The sequence below is a fragment of the Panthera onca genome, chromosome X (genome assembly GCF_046562875.1).
Source record: "Panthera onca isolate mPanOnc1 chromosome X, mPanOnc1 haplotype 2, whole genome shotgun sequence".
NCBI lineage: Eukaryota > Metazoa > Chordata > Mammalia > Carnivora > Felidae > Panthera > Panthera onca.
In genome coordinates, this window is record NC_138357.1 from 17872639 (window position 1) to 17898941 (window position 26303).

At 45.7% G+C, this 26303-nt stretch overlaps 1 protein-coding gene across 1 annotated transcript; it reads right to left on the reverse strand.

Moving 5' to 3' along the window:
• Positions 1–15683: 15683 nt before the first annotated feature.
• LOC145714248 (small integral membrane protein 10-like protein 3) lies at positions 15684–19471 on the reverse strand. The gene has a single exon (XM_081793523.1). The coding sequence runs from the start codon at positions 19361–19363 to the stop codon at positions 19136–19138; it is 228 nt and encodes a 75-aa protein (XP_081649649.1). The 5' UTR covers positions 19364–19471; the 3' UTR covers positions 15684–19135.
• Positions 19472–26303: the final 6832 nt, after the last annotated feature.

The window sequence follows — 26303 nt, forward strand, 5'->3', positions numbered from 1 at the left end:
GATTTCACTTGATTAGTGAAATCTGGGGCCCACAAAGGCTCTGAGGACACTCTGGGAAGAGAAGGAATCTTGACCTTGGGTGGGCCGAAGGACTTGGAGTGAAAGTTGTGGTAGGCATTGTGGGTTCAGGGGTGTGTCCCCCGCCTTTCTCCCTTCTCACGCACTACCCTGGGGCAGCATAACTGGGGGCGAGAAGACAATGGACATTGGTGGATGTGACATGAGAAACTACGCCTGTCTTGTTGAGTTGACACATTCATTAGGAGAAGAGGGTGTTGTTTTCCACGTTCCACGTGGAGTGTGGGTTTGCCAGCAGGCACGGCTCTGCTGTTTCATCCTTACTCTGTGGTACCGTGGGCCCGTGAAGGAAGGCCACGGGGTAGGGTGGGTCGTCCTTCCCCCTGCTGTCTTGTTGCAGGTGACAATAACCTGAGGCCCTTCTGAGAAGGAATTGCTTATGTCTATTTTATCCTCCAGGGACATTTTCTTCCTTTGTCCCGGATCTGTGTTGGCTCTTGGGCATTGCTTGTGGTGTTTGCTTTCCCCTCCGTGTGTCAGGATACTGGGTTTTAAAACTAGCAACAGACTTGTTTAGCTTTTCAAAAGGTTTGCGAAGAGGCAGAGAGCACACAATGATAAGTTTTCCAAAGTCCATGTTCCCAGAGAAGGGAAGGGGGAGGTCGTGTCCTCCTTTCCATGGGGATAGTTTAGCTCTTGTTTCTTATTTTCTTTGCCCCTATGCCATGCTCCCATGAGAGACCAGGCCCCCTTGCTACCCACAGGCCCACGCCGACTGGTGAGTCCCGAGGACTGGCCAAAGTTAGGCCTGTGCATAGAGCTTCCTCTAGAGCATCTGTGCCAAGGGTACCTTCACCTGAAGGTTAAGATGCATGAGTAGTGGCTTGTACTCTGGCCTGCTTCTGTTCCTGCCCGTGCCTGTGCCCTCAGGGGCTTCTCTGTGATCCAGAGAGTCAACTGCAATGATCAAGGAAAGTACAAACCTTGTTAAGAGAGGATTTGAGTCACTATGCTGGTGTCAGTGGTCCGCTGGAAGTTGAGCTGTACTGTCCCTCTCACGGCCTCTCTTTCTTGAGTGTCCTGGAGGAGCTGAGGTGTGATCTGTCTTTCTTGTGGCACACGGGACCTGACAGAATACTTGGTGGGAGGGGAGGACTCGGAGCCTGTGTGATGGATACTTAGTGCACAGGCCTCTCGAAATGGGCGGGAGGAACGTGCAAAACGTGTGCACTCCTGGACAGTTTCCGCGGTGGCATCTAGGCCCGTCTGCATTTGAGCTTACCCCCTCATCCATTGTGCCCACTCAAGGAGCAGCATATATGGATTGGACCCCTGCCAAGCAGACCACCTGCCGGGCGAGATTAGGGTTGGCCTTCTGAGCTTGCCTGGTCTCTTCTCATTCATATGCAGACCCACTGTAAGGCTTCTTTCCAGCTTCGGAAAAGAATATCAGTGGGATGAGGTCAGTGACTCTGGAGGAGACTCACTGACTGCCTCAGTCTCCCCCATCAGTCAGACACAGCGGCCTCACAGAATGCCGAAAGGCCTGGTGTAGATGCCACTCTACCCTCCGGGTAGATGACGGGTTGTGCCGTTGGGGTGCCGACCCGTAGGATGTGGGATATGGTTAAAGCCGCAAGGAGGCACCAGGAGTTCTCCTCCAGAGCTCAGAGTAAATGCATACGGAAACAGTTGCCCTCTTAGGGTAGGTCTTCTGCCTTTGGTTGTCTTCTTATTACAAAGAAAAATACTGATTAGTGAGGGTGAAATGTAACATTGGAGGGGGCAGTTACGCTTATGATATAATTGATGGTGATGGTTGATACATGGATGTATACTGATCCCTCAACTCATTAGGTTGTATACATTAACTATGTACAGCTTATCGTATGTCACTCGTACGTCTCCATACCTCAGTAAAGTGGTTGAAGAAATAATAAAAAAAGAGCCTCCCATGAGTACAGATGAGTGTTCCCCTCCAATGGTTTTAGATCTTCAAAGTGAAGGGGAAGGAAGTGTCTATACAGGGGAAAGGGAGATTACTGCTCCTTTCTTATTGTTTTGCCTTGCTTGTTCCCTTTATATGTCGCATTTGCATTGGCGATGTACAAGGGTGACCTTTATTGTCCATAGGATTTTAAATTTCATTGACTTGCAGCAGTGCTACAGAAGCCATGAACTTCCCCTGGAGGATTTGGACTCAAGGAGTGGCCCCGTGACATCAGCAATTCGTCATATGACAAGACATGGACAGTGGGTTAATGTGATTTTGGTATTGGCGTGCGTTTGGTATGTTGTCATTGTTTACAATTTGTGTTTTTGTGCTTGTGCAAGTAATCTTGCAAACTATTTTGCATATGAGAACATGTCAAACCATGTATGTACAGTGTATTTTTCTCCTACGGGGTGGAGGGCCGTAGTTTCAGGCTGATTGGTCTTTCCAGTCGCCACATTTTCTCTGAGCGTGTCCCAAACCCTTCTGTCTACTGTATGACCCAGTTCACTTGCCACAGCTACTTGCTTTGACGCTTTTCACCTATCATAGTTGAGCCAATGATACTTTTGTTGTATTTAGAGTTTGGGACTAGACCCCAAGAATGTGTGATATCGTGGGGGCGCCTCCCTGGCTCAGTCAGTAGAGCATGTGACTGTGGATCTTGGGGTTGTTAAGTTCGAGCCCCACATTGGGTGTGGGGATTACTTCAAAAAAAAATTATTACAGGGGCACCCGGGTCACTCAGTCGGTTGAGCGTCCAAGTCTTGATCTGAGGTCAATTCTTGATCTCAGGGTCTTGATCTCAGGGTTGTGAGTTCATGCCTCATTTTGGCTTCCACTCTGGGCATGAAGCTTAAATTAAATAAATAAGTAAACAAATATCGTTATAAAAAAAGAATGAGTGATATCTTTTTTTTTAATTTTTTTAATGTTTATTTATTTATTTTTGAGACCGAGAGAGATAGAGCATGAACGGGGGAGGGTCAGAGAGAGAGAGGGAGACACACAATCAGAAGCAGGCTCCAGGCTCTGAGCTGTCAGCCTAGAGCTCGACGCAGGGCTCGAACTCACGGACTGTGAGATCATGACCGGAGCCGAAGTCGGACGCTTAACCGACTGAGCCACCCAGGCACCCCACGAATGAGTGATATCTTGAAAAGGCTAGTTAATATCCTTTCACTGCAAGCAATATCATTGAGAAGACATACTGTTGAGTTTCCCTGAGCTATGCTCACTTCCGTCTTTAAAATGTATTTCTTGCTTAAGTATCTTGCATTTTGTAAAATACTTGTGTTCTTCCAATAAAATTTATGTGCTTCAGAAAATCTCTCTTGTAGAATTCTTTTATTATTCACATGAACGCCAGCATGGTCACAGAGTCTGTAGCTCTGCTGTGTGCATCATCGCCTGAACCAGGGCAGAGCTCTGAAGTGTGGAATTTGATGCATTAACAACAGGGACTTGGTGCCAGGGGAACGGGGTCTCCAGGCCACAGTGGAAGTTCCCTGTCTTTGTTAAGGTCTCCCCTTTTTCATGCAAGTAGTCCCCTCAAGCGATTAGGTAATCTACTACCTCCCTAGGAAAAGTGACCCTTTCGGGCACTTCACGAAGGCCATAAGCACGTATGTGGGGATTGTGGCAGTTGTGGGGGAATTTGCTGATACTCCCAAGGGTAAGTCAGAAGGAGCAGGACCAGCATGGTTGTACAGAAGGTCAGTCCAGAAATCAGTAGGACCAAAACTAGAAGCAGCAAGCACACAGTGAATGCCTGGCGAAGCCAGCAGTAGAATCTTGGTCCCTTGCATCTGGGGCATCTTTCATGATGGGTCTTACTTCTAAAGGCTCTGTCAACGCAGAGTTAAATTAGTTAAGTGGGTAGTAACGTTTTTTGGCAGCTTGTTCTTTAAACACATGCACACTTTCCAGTTCTTGTATAAAATTTCCAGTAGCTAACATTGCGTGTCTCCCACACAGCTTACCACGGCTGAAACATCTCTGTGGGGCGCCTGGCTGGCTCAGTCTGTAGCCCCACGTTGGGTGTCGAGATTACTCGAAAATAAAATATTTTTTTAAAAACCCAACACATCATCGTGGTCGTTAAAATCTCCCGAGAGGGGATCGAGACCCGGGCAGTCTGTTCTGTCTGTAAATACACTGGGTGGTTGGGCACACGTGTCTCCCTAGGGTTTCATAAAGACTTTGGGTGCAGGTGTCAGCAGCTCTGTTCCTGCCATCCAGTCTAGAGGGGCCCAAGCTGCAATGTCTCACTGTCCTGCCTGAGAGGTTCAGCGGTACGCGGAATTTAAATCACTTCTCCTTTTCTCCACCTACAGCTGAACTTTATACCCCTTGTAAGATCCTCTCTTGTGTTACATAATGAGCCTCACATTAGGTTGGGACCCAATCCCCATTGGTCCTATTTCAGGTGGAGGGTATGATTTTACCTGAGGCATTTATTCACTCTTACCTTACCACACACCACGACATCCCGTTAGTACAGCACTACATTGCTAGGCATCCGCAAAAGTGCATTCCGCGGACGAGGGACCAGGGCAGGAACTGGGGGAGAGGTTATGGGCGGTACCCGACGTCTGCGCAGGCTCTGCCCACAAGACAGCTAGCGCGCCGCGCAGGCGCAACACGAGAGAGGTGCGCCAGGGCCAGAGACACCGGGGCGGGGGCGCCTAAGGCTCGCGAGAGGAGGCGGGTTCGGAATCGAGGGGCGGCCGAGGGTCCCCCCCGCGTTGGACGGCCAGCGAGGGGCGGGGCTGGGGGAGGAGCCCAGGGCCCTGGGTCCTCCGGGATGTGGCGGAGCCTGCCACACGTGGAGAGGGGGAGGTCCCAAACCTCTGGAGCTGGGGTGTCCCTGCTGTTGTCTCAGCCTTTGTAATTCCTTAGCTGACTCTCGGCCTCTGGACGCCCCTTGAGTGAGGTTCTGTGACCACCTTTGCCTGCTTATTCATGTGTCTCTCAGCCAGCGGTTCTTGGCCCCAGGCTGCAGATGTTGCCTGCAGCGTTAACCCCCATGTTAGGCAACATACACCCCAAATATTAGCCAACAGAATCCAGAGCAGCACATTCAAAGAGTGATGCACCATGATGAGGGGACGAATGGAGGATTAGATATTAAGAAATCGCTGAATTTGCTATATGGTGAGATCAGGAGAAACTAATCATGTCACCTCCACCGATGTTGAAAAGATAAAAAGAAGGATTATATGATTTTACGAGCGGCATTTGCTTTTAGTATATTAGCAACACCACAACATTGAATCAGCACTCTGATGATGTCATTACCTTCTCTAACATCATAATCACATGTATGCACATAACTTAATTAGGGCCGTGACACTCCAGTGTCCTTCAGAAATCATGTGTTTTTATGAGATAATGCTACAGGTCATGCCCCTTCCCCGCTGCCAAAACAGCTTGGCCCAAACATGATGTGGCTCCTGATGTTCCAACTTAAACTATGCAATCGAATTATGGGTTTGGAGTTGGAATTTTAAGTAGAACTCTTACTAAGTTTTGATATTGCTTGTATATTGGAACATTTAAGGGAAACTTAGTTTCACTGATTTCATAGGCTTACTTTTTAAAATAAGTTGAATTATTTAGTATTTGTGATAGTTTTATTCAACGCTCTGTTTTTTTCCCTCCCATGCTTGCTCTTTCTGTTTTCCCTCCTTGGTAAATGGTAACTACTTCCTTTCTATTGCTCAAGACAAACACTTTGGTATCTTACTTGACTCTGTTTCTTTCGTGCCCATCAGCAAATCCTCAGCTCTGCCTTCAACATGCAACCAGAATCTGACCACTTTCTTACACCTGCACTGTTACTACCCTTGTTCAGACTCCCTTTACCACTCTCCTGGATTCTTCTAATAGCCTCCTTACTGGTCTCTCTGCTTCTTTCTGTGCTCTGCACAGTCAGTTTTTGCACTCACGTTTTGCTGAATACCTGTACATATTTCTGTACGGTAAAGAACTTAGAGTTACACTTGCTGGGTCACAAGGGATCCTTGTGTTTAGCTTTGGTAGATACTGCCAGTCAGGTTCCCCATTTGTTGGGTCAATTAACACTCCTATTTTCAGTTTAGCTTCACAGTAAGGAGAACAGGAATTGGTGAGGAAGAAAACCCGACCACGATCCCACCTCATCAATGCATCAAGTGTATTCATTTTTCCTCAGTCCTTTATATTTGGGACATGATTTCTTTGTGCCATTGGGATGACACATTGGTGTCTAGAAGATGTGTATGCAGCCATTGGTGGTAGATCATGAGGAGTTCCAGACCATAAAACAGAGCAGATCAGGTCCTGTGAGCCAAGATGGGTAGGGCTGCCTCTTCTGGGATGTTAGGGTCAAGGCCTAGTTTCAGGGAGGGCAGAGCCCAGGCTGACCACCATGTGTACTCCTTCTTTCCTCTCCGCCCTGCCTACTCATGCACACATTTATACGATGGATTTCTGGTGATAGTAAACCTGCAGGGCAGCTTTGATAGCAAGAATCCAGAAAACAGCAATGGGCAGCCTGAAAAATGTGTATGGGAGAGAGCCCGGCCCCAGCTCTGCACCTCGCCCTGAGGAGGGTTTGTGGACTGCTTCTATGAAGGTGGGGATCAGGGACGTCTCTCTGCCCTCCTGGAAAACTCTGAGTCACTGCCCAGCTGCCAGCAATATGGGGCCCTGGAGAACACAGGGCCAAGAGCCATTGGTCCTTTGTGTCAGATCCAGATAGCAAGTCAGTATTTTCCAGGGTAGCTTTAGACGGGGGGTGGGGGTGGGTGTCATGGGTGAACATGCCTGGCCCGGCCTTGTGCTCAGTAGCTCCAGTCGCACTGTGGCTCAGGACTGTATATATTTCACAGCTCCCAGGAGATTTAGGCTCCCAGGCTTCTTAACATTGAGGTCTTGGGGCTCCAGGAGAACAAGAATGGAAGCTTCCAAGTCTCCTTGATGAGGCTCCGAAATCCCACAGTGCCCCTTCCACTGCCTTCTATAGGTCAAGGAAGTCACAGGCCACCCCAGATTCAAGAAGGTGGAGAAATAGATTCCTCTTCCCAATGAAAGGAGTGGTGAAGTCCCAGCGCTGTGCACTCCGAAGGATGGGAGGGACTGCTGTGGCCTTTGTGATCAATCTACCACAGTCTGTGTATGGAAATATGAGCCAATACCTAACGCAGAGTCTCAAAAGTAGAATGTGGACTCACGAAAGGACATGAGCTAATACATAAGAACAATGTGTGTGGGATATGAGCTTACTCAAGGTGTGTGAATCCCTTCTGTGGGTGAAAATGGAATAAAAAACTGGATGTAAAGGAACCATCTGTGAATTTGCAAGGAGTTGGAATTTCAGCTCGGTCTTTTCTCTTTGGACCCAAAAAGGAAGTAAAAATAAAGGGAATCTCCTGTCTATCCTCCAGGAGAGCGGAAGGGAAAACGAATATTTAGCCCACAACTTGAATGTTGTGCAAAGTTCAGATGCAGGAATGGGGTTTTATTTTTTTAATTTTTACTATTTAAAAAAATTTTCTTGATGTTTATTTTTGAGAGAGAGAGACAGAGTGCTAGCAGGGGACAGGCAGAAAGAGAGGGAGAGACAGAGTCCAAAGCAGGCTTCGGGCTCTTAGCTGTCAGCACAGAGCCCGACACGGGGCTCAAACCCACAAACCATGAAATCATGACCTGAGCCAAAGTCAGATGCATAACTGACTGAGCCACCCTGGTGCCCCACAAATAGCGTTTTAGACCACTGTCTGGGATCAGTAAAACTTGTTGCTTTGTGATGATAAATAAGGCATGGCTTGGCTCCATCTAGGTTAGAAGTGAAGATGGGATATGGACCTAGCACTCCGAGCAGGCTTAGAATATTGGTTCCTGTTGGTCATCACAGTAATACATTGTTCTTTGGCAATATCCTTCATCAGAGGCGATGAGAACACTGAAAATACACTCCTGTGGGGTCAGTTGATGCTATTTTCCCATGGGAAGTTCCTTAATATCAGGAACAATGATTCATCAAAACATAATAGTTCACTGAGAATCCTAAACTGGAGACTCAGAGTAGCCTTGGATATCTCCTACTACTATAGCCTGACTTGTGTCCCCCACCCCCAGTTTCATATGTTGAAGCCCTAACCCCAACATGATTGTATTTGGAGATAAGGCTTTTAGGAGGGAATTGAGGTTATATGAGGTCATAAGGGTGCTGTCCTAATCAGATGGGATTGGTGTTCTTATAAGAAGAGGAAGAGAGGGGCACCTGGTTGGCTCAGTCGGTTAAGCGTACAACTTCAGCTCAGGTCATGATCCCGTAGTTCGTGGGTTCAAGCCCCGCATCGGGCTCTGTGCTGACAGCTCAGAGCCTGGAGCCTGCTTCAGATTCTTGTCTCCCTCCCTCTCTGTCCCTCCTCCACTTGCACTCTATCGCTCTCAAAAAATAAACACTTAAAACAATTTTTTAAAGAAGAGGAAGATATCTCTCTCTCTCTCTCTCTTTCTCTCTCTCAGCTCACACACATGGAGGAAAAGCCATAGAGAACATAGCTAGAAAACAGTCATCTACCAGCTAGGAAGAGGGCTATCAACAGGAACTGATTTGGCCAGCACCTTGATCTTGGACTTCTAGCCTCCACAACTGTGAGAAGTAGATTTCTGTTGTTTAAGCCACCCAATCTATGGTATTTTGTTTTGGCAGCCCGAGGTCACCAAGACACCTAATCTAGGGTTTTCCTGTGATCTGAGAAACACTGGTGTGTCTGAACTATTAGTAGGTGTTGGTTCTGTGGTCAAACACCTCTGAGAATGCTGCATACCATTAACACCTATTGGAAATCCACAGTGTACATTCGAAGAGTAAAGGTTTCCAGAGCCCAAGACCAAGGAATTATGGTTGGCATTGTTGGAGAAGCACCTATTCCCATGTACATCACAGACTTCTAACACAGGAGTACTTTGGAAGCACCTGTGGAATGTTTTTTGTTTTTGTTTTACACATGTGTCCAGGCCCTGACTCTGCCCCATGCTTAGTGAACCAGAATATTTAGGGGTAAAGCATGGACATATATATATATTTTTTTTCAAAGATCATAGGTAATTCTGATGAGCAACCCAATTACAAACCACTAAAGGAATAGATGCCTTGTGGGGGTGAGTTTGGGAACCAATGATCTAGGACCACACCCTTATTTTATGGGCAAGGAAATTTAGGTTTGAATAGGGAAAATGATTTGCCTAAGTGTGAACACAGCAAATGCTTGAACCCTTTTTCCTCTGCTATAAACGACCTCAAGATGGCAGTCTATTTCTTGGTTTAGTCAGTGCTTGAAGGGAGAAAAGTTGAACAGTTACTGGATGAACTTGAGTGTGGTAGTACACGGTCTAGTCAAATGAGTGTCCTTCATGATATGTTGCCTTGGACCAGGGAGTTCCTGGGCTGTTTCTGTGTATTCCTCACAGGCCAGGTTTCCAGCCTGGGAAGTGGAGATCTGAGGGAAAATGATGTGTAACCAGGGAGGGGAGAGGTGAGAGGGCAGCCATCCTTTTCCCATGGAGCCTCTTGCGGCCATGAAGCCAACTACTCTCCCCACAGCACCGTCTCCTCAGACCTGACTGACGGGCACAGAGATATGTCAAGCCAAGACAGCCGGGTTTTCCCAGACCACCCACCAGTTGATACATTCTTCGAGAAGGACTACTTTGAAAACTATATCTGATGAAGAACTATTTAGAGAGATGCTTTCTGAAATCCTGTCATTTCAAGAAACCTTTTCTCTCATCCCTACTGTTCGTCATTAGAATCCTAAGATATTTGGAGAGTTTCAGACTCTCCCAGGCCAATACCAGGATTCTCATCTAGCTGCTAACTTCCAAAGTGACGTTGGGCAAGTCACTTCCCCTTCCTCAGCCTCAGTTTCATCGTCCTATTTTCATTAAACGCCTTCAATAAATCAGTGACAATCTGAATGCTGGTTTCAACTTCAGCAACTCAAATAATTCGTGTTGGGCAAGATCCAGCATCTCCAACACACTCATCTTACACACTTAGTAAGAGCTTCTCTTTTTTTAGTATCATCAGGGAATTATTCCAGAAGTATAGCAGGCTCCAGACACAGAGCTCCAGCTCTAGCTCTTTGCCATTCCTTTGGATCTGTCACCCTCCAGGACTGGGTTCCATTGTCGGCTCTTAGTAAGATGGCTACAGCAGTTCCCAGGGGCCATATTCAGATCTAAGATGTCCGCAGCGGGGGTGGGGGGGGGGCGTGGGGGGGGTGTGGAAACCATGCCTCCTTGCATTTACTTCTTAGGAGAGAGGAAAGCTTTCTTGGTAGCACCGTAGTGCACTTTTCACATTTCACTGGTCCTGATTGGATCAGTGGGGCTTTTTCCCATCTTCTGACAAAGGGAATGGTAGAATCATTATTAGCTTATATTAATCATTGTGTGTGTTGGGGGGACAATGGATATTGAAGTCAACTACTTGTAACCGGGACAAGGTTTGGACAGGGTTGTTCCAAATCCCCCGAGGATTAAATGGTCATTTAATTCACGATGTCAGTCAGTAATTGCTGTCTGTTCTGTGTTTTGTGTGTGGAGAGGGAGGAGCCACCTTATGGAGAATATAATTACTCACGATCCAAAGATTCTGTCATCTTTCTAGATTGACTCAAGGCATGTCATCCAGGGGTCGGAAGTGAGATGCAGTGTCAGTCAAGGAACAGAGTTAAATGCAGAATGAGTGGTAGACATTCATGAATTTTGTTCGCTGTGATGGGCTTAAGCAGCAGGCTGTGGTTCTATTTTCTGGGCTGTCTAATGCCAATCTGGACCAGATGCTAGGCTGTGATATATGGCATTGAGGGGCTAGGACCCACTGGCATCATGTAGGGGAAGAAATTCAAGACTTCTGAACATGAGAGTACAGTATTGGGTCCCATGAGCATCTACCCATTCACTCCCTGGCTTTGCCCTCCAAAGAAATGTAAGTGTCTGTCCTGTAACCTTGGCCTCAAGAAACTAGTGAATAAGTGAAGCATCAGAAGCTTTCAAAAGCACTTCTGCTAGCTGTCCTCTCTAGACTGAGGATGCCAGCGAAAAGTAGGTGCCATTAAAATGGGCTCTCTGGTTTCTAGTGTGTTAGAGCCAGGAATAGAGTCTAGGAGGTGGCAGTTAACATCAGCCGCAAAGTGGGTATTGTTACCCTAACAGACATCCGGGAGTCTTCTGCCATGCTGTTATACACTGAATTGTGTCCCTCTGGCCCCCTCAGTGTGAATGTTGAAGCCCTAACTCCCAATGTGACTCTATTCAGAGATAGGGACTCCAAGGAGGTAATTAAGGTTAAATTGAGGTTATAAGGGTGGGGCCCTAATCCTATAGGACTGGTGTCCTTGTAAGAAGAGGAAGAGACACCAGAGATCCCTGTCTGCGCACACATTAAAAAAAAAAACACCATGTAAGGACACAATAAGAAGGCAGCTGTCTATAAGATCGCGTTGGGAAGAATTTTTCTCTCCTTCAAGGGTCTTTCTAGATGGATTAAGAATCAAATTAACAAGAGACAGATTGACAGGAGAAAATCAAATTGAATAGAAATATGAATGGGGAATCCACACAGACATGGAAATTCCAAAGGCAGTCAGGCAAAATGAGGTATACATGTGATCCTGAACTAAGGAGAAGGGGCAGGGGTCTGGGACTTCAGAGAGAAGCAATGCACTTCACAGGGCAATAAGAACAGCAGATGTTGGTAATTAGATATTTGCCTGCCATACAGATGGGTCACTCAGATAATATTCATCTCTGGTAATAACCCTCATTGTGGGAAAGACCCCCAATTTAGATTCTTCTGTGTAGTTAAAGGAGGGACAAGAATTTCTCTTGAGCCCCCAGGGTCTTGACTGCCTTCAGCTTAGAATAATCTTCATACCAGGGTGGCCCATCTTGGGATGGCCTGCCTTCAGTTTCTGTAACAGAAAGAGAGGCCTCACCAGAAACCAACGTGCTGGCACTTTGATCTTGGACTTTCTGTCCAAGAGGGGTATGAGAAAATAAATGTTTGCTGTTTAAGCTACCCAGGCTGTGATATTTTGTTATGGCAGCCTGAAGAGACTACTACCCACGCAGAGATCTCTGACTATGGGTAATTAAGCTTGGAGTTCCCAGGAATGAAATCTATAGACATTCCGCCAAGGTTGATGGTTGATTTGTATAACCACAAAGTTTCTTAAGTCTGGCCAGCAGAAGTGTCTAGTATTTGAGTCGCCATACCAGCCTAACAGCTAGAGGAATAGCTCACGTACAATTCCCATGCATGAATCATAATTACACAGATCCAGAATCCTTAGAATGGGGAGACAGTCAGGTGCAAGAAATTTGTTATCACACTTGTGAACATTTCCCTTGGCCTTGCCCTGAAAGTGCCTGTACCCACTGACCTTGGCAGCTTGCAACTGGGAGCAGGACAGCCCCAAACCTTTCAGAGGCTAATGTAACTTCCTTTAAGTCAATGCTAGTGTCACGGGACCCAGAGAACCCCTGCAGTGGTACCTACCACAGAGTAGAGGGGGTGCTGATGGAGGTTAGGGGAAAATGGAGTTCTTCCCTGGGTCTGCCACTCAGCAGGCCGAGTGAGACTCTGTACGCCTCCTCTGGGATGATTCTACCAGTTCCTGGGTATACTTAGCATCAGGCAGCATCTACACATTTCTGAGTCCATACTTTTTGTTATTGTTGTTGTTGATGTTCAATCTCAGGGCATGCCCCTCACCCCCTACTGTGGCTGAGAACCCTCTCAGAGGGGGTACATTTTGGCGTTTGTTTGTTTGTTTAAGCTCTATGCCCAACGTGGAGCTTGAACTCACAACCCTGAGAGCAAGAGTCACGTGCTTTACCAACTGAACCAGCCGCCAGCCAGGTGCCCGGGTGTCCTTTGAAACCCACCAGACCAAGTCCCCCAGTCCTCTCTCCAGATGGAGTGAGTGTTCCTTCTCTGGCTGGTAGCTGTCAGGGTTACCCTGAGGTTCTGTTGGTTCTTCTAACCTCCATGCTACAGCACATGGTGTCACGGAAAATACTAAGGTTATCTTCTGCACCCCCAGAGGGTTGCAGAGGCATGGAGTGGAGGACTGTCCCACCCTTTTCTTCCTATTCACCCCGCTGGTACAGGTGGCTCCAGCAAGTCTCCTGACCTCAGAAATCTCCAGCCAGAGACCAGTGCCTGCCTCCTATATACTGCCACATTGGTTACCTGGCCCCTGGAGAAGGGGGTATAGGGGAAGAAGGGGCGAATGGAATCAATTAGAGCTCCACCTCCTTATGAACAGAGCAAGTAAAATTGATAGCTAATCCTTATGGGAATTGCAGAGATTTTTGCCACCATCCCAGACTTAAACAGATGTTAACCCTACCACCCGGGGGCTAATGTGGGCCGACAGCTAAAACAGGCTCTCCAAGCTGGTGTAGGCAACCATGCCAGTAAGTCTGCACCTTGGCCTTTATCATCTAACTGATCCAATGGTGCCCAAAATGTTTGGGGGTAAGTCAGTATGTTGTATGGAGCCTGTGACACACCCTGATAGGAGAATCACAGCAGAGACTGCGAGGATGTAATAAATAGTATGAACCAGCCGCCAATAAATAGTATTGTTTCTCCCACTACCGAGATTTGCAAGCCGGGGAATGAGGGGGTGGAAATAAAGGTCATTACACCTGGCCCCTCTGCAACATTTTACTTCTAGCTCCTACAACTCTGCTAGTTTAGAGGTTTTAGTTCCCTAGAAGAAACACACCCAAAATGCTATGAGACCTTGGTTCCACCAAATTTGAAGCCACTCTTAGCTCCTGAAGCCACTCAAAACAGGTGATCATGGTGTTCATGCTATAGAATGAGGACGAGGAGGAATATGGATGAGACTCAGGGAATCCCTACATGCATTGCAACCCTACCAAGAACCATCAAGGGCTCAGACTCCTCAGGAATGAAGGACTGAGCTTCCCCCATAAGAAAGACAAAAATAACGTGAGATTGATAGAGAAATCATAAATGACAGGACCTCGTGGCCATCGCAGAACTGAGGACTTTACTCTCTACCTGTATTTCCCTAATGATTACCCTCTACCTGTATTTCACTGATGATTATTTGCTTTTTCAACTCTCTCACCTCTTATTTAGTCTTGCAAATAGGATAGAGTGGTGGTGATGAATTCACCATTTGGCCATAGAATTGCAGAATATCAATATCCAGTTGGGATAATGAGAGAGCTAGAGAAGAGTCATCACCGGGAGAAACTGAACTATAAACGGAGGCCCCATGACCTCACCTACAACTAAAAATGTTTGTATGGGTAGTTCTTGGTTGTACATGGAGTAATTAAGTTATGCCAGGAGGGAGTATTTTTGGAATCCTTTGAATGGAAGAAGGGTGTTTGTACATGCTAAGAATCCAAGGAGTAGAAGGTTATTACTGTCTACATTATCTTTCTACTTAACATCCCCACCTTTTGGGAACTGCCAGAAATCACTGGGATTCAGTACCCCACACCACAGGAGTACTTGGGGTAGAAATACAGGTGATGGAAAGACATTAGCATCCAGTAAAGCCCTGGAATATTGGATATCCTTGCTCGTCCTGGAGCCTCCACCTTATGAGACTTTGGTTACCTTACCCAGGATCATTTAGATTCCTTGGTTCAACAAAATTTGGCTTTATAAACCCGACCTCCAGGTTCTCCAGCACTTTTCAGGGAGGATTCGAAGTGAAGCTCTTAGATTTGCAGTAAAAACACCCAAAGGGGGACTTATGGTAAGTCATATCTTGAAAGACAATGCTTACAACTCTCCAACTATTTCCACCCTACACTGGAGACAAGGGTTCTAGAGACAGTGTCTTTGGGTTGCTGGAGAAAAGTGTCAATGCTAGTCGTCATTCAAGTGACCAAAACCAGTGTGAGTCTGAAGGCAGTCATGGAACTGCATCCAAGGAAGGGGGTTCAAGGGTCACAAAAGAAAGCCCAGGCTGAAGAAGTCCAGGGTCTGGAGTCTGCCATCTGTGTCTGTAAAGTCAGATGTTCGGTCTTATCAGGAGACGACGTGGAAGGGGGAAATGATAGAGTCAAAGTAGAAAATCGTGGGCATTAAGAGAGGCACTCCCTCCCATCTGGTGCTTTCAGAGAATTGCATAGAAAGTTTGGGTTAAAGGATATTTTCTGTTGCTCTACGGTAGTGTTAGCAGAGCTCAAGAGAACTGCATCTAACTCTACAACAAGCCTATGCTAAACGATGCCAGAGATATTCAGCTCTTGAAGGTCTGAGGAGCATGGAAAGAGGTTAATAAATTGGAGGATGCTGTCCTTACACTCGTTTTTTTTGTTTTTTTTTTTTTTTTTTTAATCTGTGGGATGAGAGAAATTATCCCTGCAGTGAATTAGGAGAAATAATTTGAAAAGTGAAACCAAAAGCCCCTGCTCTTTGCAAGTTAAAGTTTTAAACTGTGACTGTTTAGAAATGTGCATATTTGATCTTTGATAATGGGCAAAAAGATGTGTTTTCTGAGAAGTGGTCTATAACTAGTTACACTTTCTACATTGAAACCAATTTGCTTTCATTTGAATATCTGCTGTAAAGAATGCTTTTTTAATGTGTATTTTATTTTTGAGAGAGGGAGAGACAGAGCGTGAGTGGGGGAGGGGCAGAGAGAGGGAGACACGGAATCCGAAGCAGACTCCAGGCTCTGAGCTTTCAGCACAAAGCTCGAAGCCGGGCTCGAACTCACAGACTGCGAGATCATGACCTGGGCCGAAGTCAGACACTTAAATGACTGAGCCACCCAGGCGCCCCCCAAGTATTCTTATTTCTATATAAGCGGAGTGCGCAAATGTACACACATATATACATGTGTATATGTGTGTGTGTGTGTGTGTGTGTGTGTGCGTGCACTTCCCCCCTCTGGTTCAATCATAAGCCATTTGTGACATGACTTCCCATCTATTAAATTCCTTCCACTTCTATAAAATAGAATTCTTTATTTTTTTTAAGTTTATTTATTTTGTGAGAGAGATTGCGAGCATGAGCAGAGGAGGGGCAGAGAGGGAGAGGGAGAGAATCCCAAGCAGGTTTCACGCTGTCAGTGCAGAGCCTGATGTGGGACTCGAACTTATGAACCGTGAGATCATGACCTGAGCTGAAATCAAGAGTCAGATGCTTAACCGACTGAGCCATCCAGGCACCCCTAGAATCCCTTATTTTTGATGGCTACACAGTACTCCATTATATAGTTGTGCTATTTTTATTCAACCAAGCTTACAGTTGGGAAGTTCCTCTGCCCTTCAAGGTCCTTCTTGCCAGACGAAGAATCAAATCGATAGGAGACAGGTTAACAGAAAATCAAATTTAATAGCAGATATATGGGGAATCCACACACACCTGAGATTACAAAAACAGTGAGGCAACATGTGGCTTATAGGAGCTAAGAAGAGGGGTAGGGCCTAAAAATAAAAGGGGAGAAAGACCATTAGCTGGAAGCGGGGAGGAGATGTTTGGAAAACAAAGGTCACCCTGTTATGCAGAGAAGTTTCTTAAGTAAAAAGGAATCTCTGTTCCCAGCTCTCTTCCCGGTACAGACAGGCAGTTGAGGGGAAGGTGAAGAGTTTTTCCTGCATGCGCTGGGTTTGGATTGCTTTTGACTCAAAATAATGTTCATGCCAAAGCGGCCCATCTTGGGGCGGCCTGCCCTGCGCCCCTACACTAATGGTGGACATTTAGTTAATTTCCACTGTCTCGCTATTATGACCAATACTAAAATGTAGGCATCTTGTCTAAACATCTTGAGGCACTCGTCCAAAAGGCCATCAACATTCTGTATGATCTCACTCAAATGGGGAATCTAAAACAGCCAAACCCACAGAAACAGAATGGGATGGTGTTTACTGGGGGCGGGGATGGGGGGTGGTGGGGGAAGTGAGGACCTCCGTGTTGGTCCAAAAACACGAACTCCCAGTTAGAAGATGAACGAACTTTAGGGAGCTAAGACAGAGTTGTGATTACAGTTAACAATATTCTGTCATATACTTGAAGGTTGAGAAGAGACTAATCTGGAATGTTTTCACCGCAAAAACGGTAATTATGTGATGTGATAGAGGTGTCAGCTAATGCTGATGGCAATCATATCACGATATAGGAGTGTATCAAATCAACGCACTACACAGCTTACATTTACACAATGTTAGATGTTCACTTATATCTCAACAAAACCGGAAAACAGTTTTCAAAAATTATAAGTTTTATAAAATAAATCTCTCTCTCTCTCTCTTTTTTTTTTTTTTACCTTAACTGCGACACTGCAGAAATTTGCCTGTGCAGTTTCAGAGAGTGAGGAAGCTCTGGGCTACCTGAAGATTACTAGCCATTTTTGGTTTTAAAGTTTTGCCTTGGGGGTCTACCAGCTCCCCCTCCCCCAAATTTCCTTCTAATTGCAGTAAATGCAGTTTTTAATAAGTTTTAATTTTTTTAAAATGCAGATTCTGATTTAGGGGACTGAAGATCTGCAATTTTTTTTTTTTTTTTTACTTTAGAGAGAGAGTGAGCAGGGGAGAGGGGCAGAGGGAGAGAGAGAATCTTAAGCAGGCTTCACCCTCAGCATGGGCCGGACACAGGGTTCGATCCCTTGACCCTGGGATCATGACCTGAGCTGAAATCGGAGTTGGACGCTCAACCGACTGAACCACCCAGACGCCCCAATATGTTTTAATTTTGAATCAAAGCAATCCACACACAGTTTTCAAAAAATCAAATAATAAAAAAGGCATATAATGAAAAGCAGTAAATCCCCGCCCATCCTGTTCAACGCAGTTCCCCCCCAGCCAGCAGCAAAAAACTTTTACACGTCTGTTTAGTGGTTACCTTTTTTCTTCCTTGAGAATATGCTTTTGTTACTATTTTTTTACTTGATAACAGGAGGAATTTTTTGACTTCCTGCCCTCCCAGAACCTCCTACCCGCTCAAAATGGCTGAATCACTATTTTTAAATCTCCTGTTAGCTACTTTGTTGACTTTAATAATACAATCCCCAAACCTGCCTTATTCTTTCAACTAGAGGCAGAATCTGGACTTCCTGCTTTCTGAGAATAACACCACTGTTCTATTTCCTCCTCTCTGCCTGCCTGCTTATTGCCTGGACTCCCACACTGTCCGAGTGGCTAACATTGCCGTCTGGTTCTACAACCATAACTGTCTTCCCTTCTTAGCTGACAGATTCAGTCTAAAAATGGAAAACCGTAACTTATATTTCCACTGAAATGATTATTCCGATATCGTTCACTGAAGAGCTGAGTTGAACCGGGTGACTGGTCTCCTCTGTGACCGCAGAGTCATGGTGCACGTGCCAATCAGTGTCCAAGCGGATTCCCTTTCTTCCACTCCTGGCAACTGTTCAAAACCAGGCCCCGTCCGAGGTTGCTTTATATTTGAAGCATGCCTTCCTTGTACAGTTTGAAAGGTTCGTTCTCCTCTGCAGTTTCCGTTCGCCATTGGCTTCTCTTTGGGGATGAAGAAATGTATGCCTTCCAGATCATATGCATTTCCTCCAGCTTCTAACTCAACCCATCTATTGCTCAGAATTCATTCCCTTCCGTTGAAAGTCCGTTTACCCCTTTTTCTCGTTTGGAAGATTTGCCTCCTAGTTGGACCACTATGGTACAGTTAGTTTACCTTTAAGTTCTTAGCAACCTTTCCTCTTGTTTTTCCCCTTCGGGCATTCTGTGACCATTGTCATTTCCTACCGTTTGGGCTGTTTTGTGTTTTTATGGATGCAAGAGCCTCTCAAGTATTTGTGAGGATTTTCCGAGTTTAAAGTTCTTTCCTTGTTCCTTGAATTATCTATTTCCTAGAGAATCACCTTTTCATTCTATCTTAGGCTTTCCTGGTTGTACTGTGAGCTTGGGGCAAACGATGATTTCTAGCCGCCCATTTACATTAAAAGATAAGGCAGTGGAAAAGCAGACCGGCAAGTCTGCGTGCGGGAGAGTCGAACTGGCCGCTTTGCTCTAGGGCTGGCGAGCCGGTGGGTGGAAGCCAGCCATCCCGCCGGGCCCCCCACCCCGAATGCCACAAAGTTAGTTGCTCTAAATATGTACCTGCAGGCGGACGTTGAGAATCACCGAGGCCACCACGTAGAAGTAGGGGAAGTTCGTACGCAGCCGCCAGGCCAGGTCGAAGAAGGTGATGAGGGTGCGCGTGAGCCCCTTGCAGAAGGCGCCGTATGAGCCGCGGGCCGCCGCCAAGGGCGACAGCCGCACCCCCGGGCCCGACAGGGCCGCCGCCGCCGCCATCGGTCTGGTGTAGCCTCCCATTTGGTGCCGGGAGCCCAGGGCTTTGAGCCGGCTGCACGGACCCACCGATCGACTCACGGAGGGACGCACGGGGCCGCTCTCCGCGCGGGAGGCCGACCCCGTGACCGCAGATGTCACCCCGTGACCGCAGATGTCAGCCGCGCTGCCCGGCGGACGCCCTCCTTCCCCACCGCGTTCGGGCCGCGGCGATCCGCGATCGGTCAGTCCTCCGCGAGGGCCACCAAGCTGAGCTGCCTCGAGGCGGGCGGAGCGCCGGAGATCGCGAGCCCCTGGACGCGGAGGGGAGGGGGACGGGGGAGGGGGGACTCAAGCTGGGGGAGGCGGGGGAGGGAGGGGGAGGGGCGCGCGGCTTTCCCGGGAGACCCAGCTTCCACCTCCCGGTGGGTCCTTTTTTTTTTTTTTTTTAAGTGTTTTAAATTTCAACGGAAGCAAAACAAAACTTGCTCAAAACGTTGGAAAATTTCCTTCATAAACGTGATCTTGAATAGCTTGGAAGCGTGAACCCGTTTTCTGTTGCCTCACATCCCTTTAGGAATTTTTTCAATCCTCAACTGGGAGCGAGTACGAACACACAAAACCTACCCATTTTCTCCACTGTAAAATGTGTACATTCTGTTTTAATGATTCAAGCGACTTTGGAAAATTTTGTTTTAGATCTGTACTATTCTTCTAATGGGAAAAGTTATACAAACAAGTTGCTAGAGGTTTTCAACAGCACAATTAGAACAATGGAAATCAGAGTCCCTGCTAAGTTGCACATTCCTCACCCCGCCCCCTCCATGAACTCCTGTTGGGTTTTCTATATATACTTTCAAACCTGATATGTTCATGTAGTGCTCTTACCATGTCAATAATGTATAAGTACCTCACTCTCTTGGACGACTGATCACTACCCCAATATATATGCTGACTAATAATGTTCAATAATTTATTTAACCAGTCCCCTATTGAATGAACATTCTGAATGTTTCCAGTTTTTCTTATGCGGTATGCATCATTGTATGCATGAATTTTCAAGTGGCAGAAGAGAATGAGGAATATAAGCCCATCTTTATTTATAAAAAAATCATATAAACATATATGTATATATATAGAGAGAGAGTGCTCAAGGTCAAAAAGTTTTACTTTTTAATATATGTGCTTGATCAAAGAAGTTTAGAGACCCGGGCTCTACGAAACATTGAATTGGAATTTTTTCTGCCAATATGAAAGGCAATAATTATGTCTCATTGCTCCTCTAATTTGCATTCATTCAATTATCAGTGAAGCTGAGCAAATTTTCTAAACTTCTTAATCTTTCAGTATTATTTTACTCATTGCTTGTAAAACATTAAAACATTGTAAATATGTATTATGAGAAAAGTACAATTCTTCAGATCACAACCCCCAGAAAGACTATTAACGGATTGGTATATGTTTTATCAATTATTTACATTTTTAATAGCAAGGCATATATACATATATCACACACAAATCACAAAACAAGAAATGGAATCATAAACATACTGCCCTGACAATTGTTTTTAAACGTAACGATGTATCTTACATATCTTTCCATGTTGATACCTTATGGCAACTGTGTATTATTCCTTATGGGTGGCCAATAATTAACTGATGGATATTTGGATGGTTTCAAATTTTTCACTAGCATAAACAATGTTGAGATTAATATTTTTGCGTGCACATTTTTGTATGCTTCTCTGATATTTCCCTGGATTACATTCCTAGAGGTGGAATTCTTGGATCAAAAGGTTTTCATCTGGGGTGCCTGGCTGACTCGGTAGACCATGCCACTCTTGATCTCGGGGCTGTGAGTTTGAGACCCATGTTGGGTATAGAGATTACTTAAAAATAAAATATTTACAAAAAGGTTTTCAATAAGAGACTCTTAAATATGGAGAACAAACAGAGGGTTACTGGAGGGATTGTGGGAGGGGGGATGGGCTAAACGGATAAGGGGCATTAAGGAATCTACTCCTGAAATCATTGTTGCACTACGTGCTAACTAACTTGGATGTAAATTAAAAAAAATAAAATAATAAATAAAATAATAAATAAATAAAGGTTTTCATCTGTTTATGAATTTTGATACATGTTGTTAGAACTGCCTTCCACACAGCTTGTACTAATGTACCTATGAAAACTTTCAACTTTCCTAATAATGGGCATTCACTTTCTTTCAAATCATTGATACCAAGATATCTCACTGTTTTCATTTGCATATTGTGATTACTAGCAAGGTTAAACATTATATGTGCATATATCCTTGCATGTTTGCATAAAAGGAATTACCGTGCCAAAGTTTTGCAGGCTTAATTTTATTCAGTATTTCCCACTCCCCAGTAAAAAGGTTGTACCAATGAACACTCAGGCTAATGGATCCCGGAGACCTCAGGGGCAGGGGTGACAGTGAGGAAGGGGATAGTTAGGCAGGCTTCTCCTCCCTTTCCCTTGTCTCCCTGCCCCACAGGCTGCCCAGGTCGTGACCCCTTTGTTTATTTTTATATTAAATTTTTTCCTAAGGCAGGCAGGACAGCACAAGCAGACTGATCATGATAAAATCTCAACCATAGCCCTATGAAAAACCAGAGTAGACAAAATAGCCTCAGGTGATGTATTAAGCAAAATGCCTCCTCCCTCACACCACACACTAAATATGAAATAGTAGCAATGGGCCAAAATTATTGTCTTTAGGAAATTATACAAGTCTCCTGGTTCTTCTTACCCACAATAGAGGGCATATGCCTTAATTCTTCTCTCTGAATCACCCACTCTTAACGTATATGGAAAGAACACATTAACTGCTATATTGGTCTAGAGGTAATAGATTTAAATGTAATCAGAGGCTTTTGTAGCAGAAGGCACTGAATTGAACGCAGGTGTTTCCCCCTCCAAATCAAATAGAAACCATTAGAAAGAAGTGCAAAGTAAATTGATTCATAAAATTAATGAAAGGGGTGAGGATAAAGGACCAAGAGTTTGAGAAATTCCCCAGATGAATGCGGATTGGCTCAATCTGAAGACTCAGTCCTGGCGGAGGGCACCACAGCCCAGCAAATCTCAGGCAAAGCCTGGGTGGGGCAGGAGCAGAAGTCGGTTTCATGGAAGAAGCACCCTCACATTGCCTGGTATGGAGGGTTGAAGTGGGAGGATGGCATTAAGGGAGCTGTTTATGCTGAATAAGGGCATTTCCACCACCTCCCCTCCACTGCCCCCCACCTAGTGGAGGAGTTCATCTCCTGGATGAAAATGGACAGTGTTTCTCTAAAGAAAATGAGTGGGGCCACTTGGGTGGCTCCGTCAGTTAAGCAAGCGACTCTTCATTTCAGCTTAGGTCATGATCTCATGGTTCATGGGATTGAGCTCCGTGTAGGCACGGAGCCTGCTTGGGATTCTCTCTCTCCCTCTCTGTCCGTCTCCTGCTTGCTCTCTCTCTCTCTCTCTCTCTCTCCCAAAATAAATAAATAAACATACAAAAAAAGAAATTAAGTGATGTGTTTAAAAGGGCAAGGGCTCTGGAATGGGGTGGGGTGGGGTTGGGGGGGTGGAATTGGTGACTGTGGCAGAGAGTAAAAATAGAGACAAATGTTTCCCCTCCCTGAATCCCCTAACTTTGCATTGACTTTGCAGATCCTCTCATCAAGAGGTGGCCTGTGTCTTTTTTTCTTGAATCCGCTATATGACTTGCTTTGGTCCATAAGACCTTGGCAAAGACAGTGCAAGCAAAAGCGAGGAAGGTGTTTACGCGCTGGGGCATGTACTCTTGCTAGTCTTGGAACCCCGGCGCCACGTGATCAAAGCAGATGAGCCTTATGCCCCAATCATCCCTGTAGCCCCAACTGATGGCCAACCAACCCCTAGAGGTCGTGTCGCCAAGACCACCAGCAGCAACTGACCACAGACACGTGACAGTCCAGCCAACACGAGCAGAATAGCCCAGCCCAAGCTGTCAATCACCAACAACTTGTTAAGTAAATGAATGGTTGTTTTAAGCCTCTAAACTTTGAGGTGTTGTTTTCATAGCAAAAGCTAACTGATAGCCATGCTCGGGAAGAGAGCTACAGGGCAGACTGTCAATCAAAATGGTTTGGTCAACAGTGATCTTTGGTGGTGGTTACTAGATCATGGGAGCCCTAGGACTGAAACAGAAGCATGGCCCATTTAATGAAAAGAATTCTGGCAAACAGAAAGTTGGGTCACCAACCCCGCAGGTCATATCCCCAGAGTCCCTAGGATGAAGTGGAGGCCAGGTACCACGAGGAAGGCTGCTATGGTAACATCATAATTATGTACTGTAAATCTTCCTAACTATCCCCCAAAGGACCTGCAGTGATTTCCCAAGGTAACTGTTCAGTGGAGAAATAAAAATCCATACTGTCCAGGGATTATTGGACTATGGCTCTGAGCTAGCACTAATCCAGGGGACTCAGAGCAACACTATTGCCCACAGAGCAAGGGCTAAAGGAGGGCAAGTGATAAATGGAGTTTTGGCTTAAATCCAACTCATAGTGGGCCTAGGGGGCATACAAATTCACTCTGTAGTAATTTCCCAAGTTCCTGGGTTTTCTTTCTTTTTTTTTTTTAATGTTTATTTGTTTTTGAGAGAAAGAGAGCATGAGTGGGGGAGGGGCAAAGAGAGGGGGACAGAGCATCCAAAGGCTGCTCCCCCCTGACAGCAGCAAGCCCAGCTCGGGGCTCAAACTCACGAACCGCGAGATCATGACCCCAGCCGAAGTTGGACGCTTAACTGGCCGAGCCACGCAGGCACCCCTCAAGTTCCCAGGTTTTCAGTTGTAACAGAGGTAACCCCCAACTGGCAAAACACCCCAACTGGCCTCCTGACCTGTGGGGTGAGAATTTTTCTGTTAGGAAGGCCAGATGGAAGGCTGGAACTTACTCTCCTTTACAATCCTAGCAGTAATAGCAAACATACATTATTTTGTGTCAGTCAGTCTTCCAAACCCTTTACATATACTAACATATCATTCCTCAGAACAACGTTACCAAAACAACAACAACAACTATAACAACAACAACAACAACAACAACAACATTACGAAGTAGACACTATTGTACACATTTTACAGAAAATGAAATCAAGGCATTGAAAGTTTAAGCAACTGGCCCAAGGTTGTTTGTAATTGGTGGAACCAGAATTTAAACCAGAATCCATGCTCTTAACCACTATGCTGTCCTCTCCAAAGAGCAGACCAAAACCAATATATATGCATGGAGGACTCCCAGAAATTAGGGCTACCACGGAGACTAAAAATTCCACGGTAGTGATCCCCATCACATCCTTGATGGATGTACTTGTTTGGCTAGTGGAGGATACAGGAGGATCCTGAAAAGAAGTGGTGTATATGACTTGGCCTTCAGCTGGTTCTAGGGGCACACGTAAGGTTCATGAGCAATGGTTCACACTCCTCGTGTGTCTTTGTCTGCCACACTGCCTTCCTTTCCTCGACCCACACTTATGGTTTCATGGGGACTCTAGCGGACTGAATTGTGTCCCTGCCACATTCGTACGTTGAAGTCCTAACCTCCAGTATCACAGAATGTGACTATATTTAGAGATGAGGCCTTTAAACAGGTAATTAAGGTGAAACGAGGTCATCAAGGTAAGTGATAATCCAACACGACTGGTGTTCTTATAAGAAGAGGAGATTAGGGCATAGATAGGCCCAGAGGGAAGACTGTGTGAAGATACATGAAGAAACCAGCCAAGGAAAGAGGGCTTCAGAAGAAATCAACTCTGCCGATATCTTGATCTCTGACTTCTAAGCTTCCAGAACTATGAGAAGATAAATTTCTGCTTTTTAAGCCACCCGGCATGTGGTACTTTGTTATGGCCACCCTAGCCCGCTAATACAGGGACCTCTCTATAACCAGTTGTATTAGTCAGGGTTCCCTAAAAATTTAACCAATAAAAAGTCATATGTGATGGGCCCTCTAATGGCCACAGGGTATAAACACATTTGTGTTCCATATAAATGCCCACCAGAGGTCATGAACTGTTGACGAGGACTCACAATTATCATGTGAACAATATGGCTCGCTCAGGAGCCCATGTACAAAGTGGCCATGGTTGCAGAGACAGAGGCTTTCCATGGGCTCAGTTATATGGACTTCCCCTCACCAAGTCTGATCTAGCTATCAGAACAATTGAGTGTCCAATTCCAACCTGCCAAGAGCAGAGGCCAACGCCGACCACCCCCCACCTCCTCCAAATGTACCATTTTCTTTTGGCGGGAGGAGGCTCCAATCAGCCATCTGCTGGGAGGGTGATTACAATGGGCCCCTTCCATCACGGAGGGTGCTGCAGTGTGGATTTATCTTCCATGCCTACAACACCTCAACAGATACCACGTTTGTGGGCCTACGCACAATCACGATATCCCATACAACACTGCTTCTGCCAACAGAACTCATTTTACAGCAAAATAAGGCAAGAAAGAGCTCAAGAGAATTCACACTGGTCGTACCTTATCCCGGCCATGTCTTATTTTTCATCATCTGGAATGGTGGATTGCCTGCTCAACATCCATTTGCAGGTAGTTTCTTCCTGTTCCCTTGATTTTAGCCTCTGCTGATTTAGGGGTCTGATTATTAGTCTACCAGTAGAAACTACAAGACTCCATTGAACTGAATGAATGTTGAGACTGCAGCCGAGCTATTTAAACTACACATGTCACTGGACCAACGGGAAAAATAGGACTTTGATTGGTGTGATTGATCCTGATCATCAAGGGATGTTTGGTTGCTTTTATGCAATGCAGGCAGGGAGGATTAAGCCTGAAGGTGCGCCTCCCCCCCAATACTGCAATGTTCAGTGGTAAAAGTTGATGAAAGATTACAGCAACACCATATAGGCAGGACTACAAAGGGCTCATATCTCTCAGAAATGAAGCTTTACCTCAGTCCACCAGGCAAAGAGAAC

Excerpts from the sequence above, each read along its gene's own strand:
- LOC145714248 (XM_081793523.1), bottom strand. The coding sequence starts at position 19,363 with ATGGGAGGCTACACCAGACCGATGGCGGCGGCGGCGGCCCTGTCGGGC.